The 7,669-nt window shown below is 36.2% G+C and overlaps 2 protein-coding genes across 3 annotated transcripts in view; both read left to right on the forward strand.

Moving 5' to 3' along the window:
- LEPROT overlaps nucleotides 1-6,593 on the forward strand; it is a 14,853-nt gene extending 8,260 nt beyond the window's left edge. Inside the window, exons 3-4 of the mRNA XM_006919288.3 lie at nucleotides 278-464; nucleotides 2,928-6,593. Coding sequence (XP_006919350.1) covers nucleotides 278-464; nucleotides 2,928-3,044 — 304 coding nt within the window. The 3' untranslated portion in view covers nucleotides 3,045-6,593. The remainder of the gene's footprint in view (nucleotides 1-277; nucleotides 465-2,927) is intronic.
- The window catches only part of LEPR (leptin receptor), a 159,187-nt gene that overhangs the window by 8,248 nt on the left and 143,270 nt on the right, over nucleotides 1-7,669 (forward strand). The window lies entirely within an intron of this gene.

Below are 7,669 nucleotides of genomic sequence, written 5' to 3' on the forward strand. Positions count from 1 at the left end.
ATTATAGTTTAGTAATAACAGAAAATAAAGATTCTAGATTATATATTGTGAAGTTGTATCTTAACACAATATCAGCTATCTACATATTAATGGACTGGTAATTTTTAATTATCATTACTTCTTACCTGTTCCTGGTAGAAATCATTTCATATGCTAATGTTGACAATTGAATGAATAATTTTTTAACCTAGATTTTAAAAATAATATTAACTGTGAAATAATAGAATGTCTTAACTGTAACTTTTCTTTCTGCATTTCTTCTGGGATCAACCGACAGTGTTTACTGGCCCTTGTTCGTCCTGATATTTCATGCCATCTCTCCCATTCCCCATTTCATTGCCAAAAGAGCAACATATGACTCTGATGCAACAAGCAGTGCCTGTCGGGAACTGGCATATTTTTTCACTACTGGAATTGTTGTTTCTGCCTTTGGATTTCCTGTTATTCTTGCTCGTGTGGCTGTGGTAAGTTTTGTTCTCTATTGTTTGGCCCAGTTGTCACTGAGTTTACTTAAAAGGCCTGTGTCTGGAACTACAATTTCATTTAAATTGCTTAGACTTAATACTCAAAGTAGAGGTATTTCTAGTTTCTTTAATCCGCATTTTAGATCTACCTATCAATATCTTGGCCATGTTTTCAAAACGCTTTCTTTGTTTCTCCTACAACTTTTAGCCAGACCAAATGATTTCTTGTTTTTTCTTCTTTAAGCTATTTTTTTTCAATTATTCTTAAATTCTTGCCTCTTATCATAGGATGATCCAAAGAAACTACGATAGCAATACTTTGCTAGTTCCAAAATGAATATCTAAATAGGGCCTTATCAGCCAATTCCAATGTGTGTGGGGGCGTTTTCCCCCACACCACCAATGAGCAATCTCCAACACCAGCTGGTTGTCCTACTATTCAGTTCAATTCTGACATTATCTACCCAGGGATAGCATCAGATCCCTCAAGTTAAAGGTTCATTCCCACAGGACTGCCCTCCATTTCAAATGCCAATCAAAAGTCCCGGTTGTTGCCTGTGCATCTAACTGACTAGCTATGGATCAGAACTTCCCAGGACCCCTTCCTGGGTCTGGTTGATTTGTTCATAGAACTCAGGAAACTGGTTTACTCACTAGATTACCAGTTTATTATAAAAGAATATAACTCAGGAACAGCCAGATGGAAGAGATACATATAAGGCAAGGTATAGGGTAAGGGTGTGGAGCTTCCAAATCCTCTCCAAGTGCACCTCTCTCTCCAGATCACCAAATTGCCAACCCAGAAGCTCTCCAAATCCCGTCTTTTTGGGTTTTTAGGGAGGCTCCATTAGGTAGGCATGATCGATCAAATCATTGTCCACTGGTGATTAATTCAATCTTCAACCCCTCTCCTTTCCCCAAATATCAGGGAGTTGCAACTGAAAGTTCTAACCCTTTAATCACATGGTTGACTTCTCTGGCAATCGGCCCCCATTCTTAGGTGCTTTCCAAAAGTCAGCTCATTAACTTAACAAGAGTCACTTTTATCATTTTTATCACTTAGGAAATTCCAAGTGTTTTAGGAGTTCTGTGCCAGAAAGGGCAGGAAGACCAAATACATATCTCGCAATAGGCATATGCTGCGAGGCAACTATATAGCTACAAAAAGATACAGTGAATAAGATGACATCTTCTATCCAATGTAAAAATTTCTTTTTGTCTTCAAACACATTGTGGGTATAATTTATTCCATTCTTTGATGTTCACTGTCTTTCATACTATTTTTTTGTTCCTCCCAATTACATACTGTTTTAATTTAATGAAACATTTACTTAGGGCATTGAATATCAGATATGCACAAATCTTACATACTCATTCAGTAAGTATCTTTAGAACATCTGTTATTTGTAAGATGCCAGAAATAAGATAAAGATGCTGTCTCTGTTCTCCAAGAGCACAGAAACTAGCCCAATGGGTAAGTATACAATAAAGGTACTATGTGTGATAATTAAAACATGATCAGACTGCCTTTGAAACACCAAGAGAAATTCCAACTGGCATTTGATGTCACTTTTGATAAATAGGGTTTTGATTAAAGTAGAGAAGGCTATTAAATGGAATGGAACCCAAGTGTGGAAGTGCAATGTGTGGAATAAAGAGCAGCAGTCCCATATGATGGAGCAAAAAAGAAGTGGGTGCGATTGAGGTTAGAAAGGTTCATGAAGCCTATTGAGAAGGATCCTGAATGCCGGGCCAGGATGAACTCAGTCTAGATAACGAAAAAGCATTGATGGTTTTCAAATGCAAGATTGTCATGACCTTATTCTTCTTATGCTTCAGACTAAGTACCTCTAAAGTTCTGCTCTAAAGATTTCTATTTTTACCTTTTAATACTGCATCACATTTTATGACAACTTTTTTTGATATTTTTCTATTGGTTAAATTAAAACAAAAAATGCCCACTAGAGGGTACCCTCATCCCCAATTGTGCCTCTGTAGAAAGAATCGTCTGCCACGCTGGAAAGCAGTTTTCATTTGCATGCAGATTATTTTTTAAAGTCTTTTTTTTTTGTCTAGAGAAGAAACCAATCCATACCTCTCCAATTACTATTTTCATGAAAGAAGGCAATGTGTACAAAATTTTCAGTACCCAGTGTCATAACTGGACCCTTTATAATCTGCCGTTTGTATTTTACTTAAGGCAATCATCGTCTACTGAAAACAGAAGAAAGATATGTCTAATGCGAAAAATGTTAAGGATGATTCTAGACTTAATTAACAAGCATCACGAAGTAATTAGACTAATTACTGAATAGTTAGTTCACTATCTCCCACCTGTTACATTAAGCCTTTTAGCAGTTTTATGTAATTTTCATTGGATATTTCTAATGCAGAAAATATCAGATTTGCAAAGAGTACAATATGAAGAAAGTAAGGATTTAATCCTTTTTGCTTGTGTTTCAGATCAAATGGGGAGCCTGTGGCCTTGTGCTGGCAGGCAATGCAGTCATTTTCCTTACAATTCAAGGTTTTTTCCTTGTATTTGGAAGAGGAGATGATTTTAGCTGGGAACAGTGGTAGCATTTTCTGATGAAATGCATTTAATTTCTTAAAATTCATACTATATGTATGTGTGTGCACATGTGGCCTTTTACTATGAAGTTCAATATGCTGGGTTTTTTTTATACCTTTATATCATGTTCACTTAAAGGAGGACTATATGAGAAAGAGATTAATTTTATTCCTAACAAATAGAACACTCCATTTACTCAAGTTGAATTATGTTTTTTTGGCTGTTCATATAGTCATGGTGCTCTCTGAAACTATGGCTGTTCATGTATGCAGTGCATCTACACCTTTTGCCTGGGGATATGCCTGGGTAGGAGCAGGTCTTAGTTATGCTCAGGACTCACAAGATACACTTGTGTCCAAGAGACACAGAGGTGACTCCCTCTTTGTGCGGTAGACCCTTGCTTCTCAAAGTGTGGTCTCATAGACCAAGAACATCATCATCTCCTAAGAGCTTATAAATGCAGAATCTGAGACCCCACCTCAGACCCACTTTGATGAGATCCCAAGTGAATCACATGAGAAGCTCTGTCATAAAAGAATAAGCATTACATATAGGTTCCTTTTCCTCCCCTTGGCTGAACCATTTAACCTCTCTGAGTGTTAGTTGCTCATTTGTAAAACTCGTTTCACCTGCCCTCATGTCGAGGCCTAGTTCAGACTCTCTTTGTTATTTGTGAAATGTCCAAACCTGTAATGTATAGGTTGTCTCAGTAGAGAGCAGCTATGCCTCCACACTGTCTGAAGGGCAATGACCGTTTTCACAGTGCTGGGTGAACAGAATAACCCCAGAGCCCCACTGGGATGCAGGAGAGGAAGGCCAGGCTGGAAACAGTCCCTGCTATAGCAGGATGGGGAAGAATAGGTAATTTTGTTTAATTTTCCTTTATAATCTGTTACTTCCATTTGCTCCTTCCCTATGCTGCCCCACCTTTCCCCGCTCCACCAGTACACACAGTCCCAGCAGTTCTGATTTGCCCTTCTTCCTGACTCTGGTGTCTCCTTTCTATAGAGACATGGAACCAAGTAAGCAAGCAGAGGGGGAGCTGCTTCATTTCACTTACATGTTGATGTACTTACTGTCTTTCCTGTAGGACTTTATACACATACACATACCTATAGAACTTTATGCCACTTTTAAATGAATCATTAGGAGTACGTGTCATGCTAGATCCTGTAATCACAGTTTTTCTAGCTTAACTTTATGTCCAAGACCTATTAAGAAAGCGAGATATGGGAAATAGAACCACTTAATCAGAGTATAAGCAGTGATTTTATAGCATTGTTAATGTGTGAACTGACATACATTCAAAACACAGAACCCTTGAAGTTTGTAATCTTAATAATTAGCACACCCCCTGGAATGATGCTGGGACCAGAAGAAGATAAAAGTGATCCTTAAAAGGACAATATGCAAAGTAATATTTTGACCTTGTGCATGATTTTTTGTTTTCAATGTTCTGTGTACATATAGAATTATTAAAGTTGTTTTTTCCGATATTTATATTAGAAAAATTATAGACACTTTATAATTTTAACCAGAATTTTAAATAACATTTGCAATTATTGTATTATAATAAATTTCACTTTTAACATAAAAGAAAAGTTTAATTTTAGAAGTCTTTATTCTGATATAGCCTTACTAAAAGATATGGGCAGTTTCTGAAATGGGCAGTTTCGAGCAATATTCTGTCCTGCAATGGAACACTAGCAATAAGTTTTAAGATTCTATGTTGAAAGTCTAGATGGCTTGTAATAGTTTTTCTTTTCTTAAGATGGAAATAGTGTTTAATTTATATTATCTTTTGCAAAAATATCTTTGTTGCTTATATACATTTCAAATAACCAAAGTAGCCTTAATGTGTAGTCTTAAAACATTGTCTCTTGATTGTATTTCCAAAATGATTGATATAAAGTACTTGCATATAGAATATTGGTGTCTATTCCCTAATAATGGAATGGTTTGTTGAAATAGTAGATTATTGGATTTGCTATGTATCTGAAAACAGACAATTGTTTGGAAGTGACTACATTTCATTTAAATGATACATGTCAGTAGGGAGTATTGCTATATATATGAATGTACAATATAAAAGTTTCATCTTGGTGACAAATGTTGGGCATTTTTTTTTCTTATAAAAGTTTAATTATTTTTCTATACACCGTAAACTATATTTTGGAGATTCAAAGCACATTGACTACATTCTGAAACTGAGATTACACATAAAGAATTGCCTACAAGTAAGTAATCCTATGAAAGAATTTTCTATCACTTTCCAAACAACTGGCTTACAGGTAGACTTTGAAACACTTTTCTCACAGAAACAATATTATGCATTGGTGATCAAGTTCCCAGGCCAAGCCTTTGAGGAGCAGTAAACCCGAATGTTGCCGACCTATAGTAGTCAAGGTGCCTGCCTGAGATTTGGGTCTTGGAAATAGGGTAGGGTGAACAGTGGAGGAGGGAGAGTAAATTTCCACCTCTTTCCCAAAGAACATGGTCTTTCTTACTTCAGTTTTTGCAGCCATTTCCATCCCCTAATGGTCTTGGGGTCCAGGTACACTCCTGTGAGATTTGCTGGCTTCCTCTCCTGACTCAGGGGCTCTCCTTGCCTGCCCCACCTCCTGAGGTTCCTCATATTCCAAAATCACCCACCTTTCTACTCCTACAAATCAGTTTTCTTAGTAGAGCTGATATCATGTGGTGAGAAGAAGAAAGCAATCTGATCAAACTTCTTCCCAGAAAGAATGAATGACTTGGGCTCATCTTCCCCACATCTGAAACTCACTAGTACCTACATCGTGCAATTACCACATGGTGCTGCAGCTGCATTTTTCCAAGGACATGACTCGGAACCCGATGACTTTCTCAGAAAATGGTAGTGTTCCAAAGCAAAGTGGAAAAAGCATTCCAGCAGTATATAGAAGATCATAATTTCTTGTAACGGGGTAACCCTGTCATATACCTTCCTCAGGTTGAGTTTTCAGCTGGTCCTACTTATCGTAGTTGTTTCTTTTCCTTCACTTGTGAACCCACACATTTTTCTTACTGTCTCAAGAAATCTTTACCTCTGAGGTGTCTTCTCAATGAAGACTATTCTAGAGAGTAGCTGAAATGTTTTATTAAATTGATAACATTCCTTATGCTCTTGGGGGTGACTAGAATAGAAAAGACAGACAATAACAAATGTTGCCAAGGATATGGGATCATTTGGACCCTCATAAATTGCTGGCGGGGATGTAAAATGGTAGTTCTTCAAAAATGCTGAACACTGAGTTACCACATTGACCCACAAATTTCATTCCTAGGCATATACCCAAGAAAAATGAAAACATATATCACACAAAAACTTGTAAATGAATGTTCATAGCAGCATTATTCATAATGGCCAAAAAGTAGAAACAATTCAAAGTCCATCAACTGATGAATGAAAGAGATGAAGTACTAATACATGTTACAATAGGATGAACTTTGAAAATATTGTATTAAGTGAAAAAAAAACCCCATATATTGTATAATATCATTTATCTGAAATGTCTAGCATAAACAAATCCATAGAACGAGTGTATGTATGTGGGTTCTAGGGGTTGAGGGAAAAGGAAGTAAGGAATGACCGCTAATGGGTACAGGGTTTCTGGAATTAGTGGTGATGGTTGCACAGCTCTTTAAATTTATAAAAAGGCATTGATTGGACTGTACACTTAAAAGGGTGAATTGTGTAGTATGTGAACTTCATCTCAAAAAACCCACAAAAAAAATTCAAACAACAAAAAGAAAAGTAGAAACAATCGAAATACCTAATCACCTGATAAGTGTGGTACAAACTTGAGTGATGAAATTGTTCTAAATTGATTGTGGTGATGTCTGTGGAACTCTGGGACTGTATAAAAACTATTGTATGCTTTAAATGTGAATTTTATGGTATGTTGGTTTATATATCAATAAATCTGCAAAACATAATGAATGAAAGAAGGAACTCTGTCTGAAGGTCAAAAGAAGTATATCCATTATTCTAGGCTTTGTGGGACAATATTTTCAGGAATCCAGCCAATATCAAAATAATTCAGATTGTGAGAAGGTTTTAATTTACCTGCATTGTCATTTTTCTAGATTTTGTGATATCTTATTCCTCAGATTTTTTAAATTTGAAAATTTTAAATTTATTTTAAAACACTTTTTTTAAAGGAAGACTCCAGAATTGTGTGTCAGGCCCAACAAAATCTAAGATTGTCCCTGGCCATTACAGTGATCAAAACAGACAAAATCACTTGCCGTATAGAACTTATATTTCAGGGAGAGAAGAAAAATAAAAATGAGATAAAATAATTTATGTTAACTATAATTGACAAATGAAGTAAAAGAAAATACACAATATGATAGGTGGCATGGGGGGAAATATAGTAGGGAAGGGGGATAAATAGTATATTAGGCCTTGCGACTTTACATAGGGTGGCCATGTAAAGAAGCCATTTGAGTTCCAAAAGAAGTGAGACAGCTGTGTGGATTACTGAGGGAAGTGGCAATATTTGTGAACATCCTTAATTCTTTAACATGCTTTTCTAGAAGAGCAAAGATAGATTGAAGAGTATACACATTTTTCATGTTGCCAAATCATTTTCTTGCTCAGTAGTTCTGG

This window comes from Pteropus alecto, unplaced genomic scaffold (genome assembly GCF_000325575.1).
Source record: "Pteropus alecto unplaced genomic scaffold, ASM32557v1 scaffold25, whole genome shotgun sequence".
NCBI classification, from domain to species: Eukaryota; Metazoa; Chordata; class Mammalia; order Chiroptera; family Pteropodidae; genus Pteropus; species Pteropus alecto.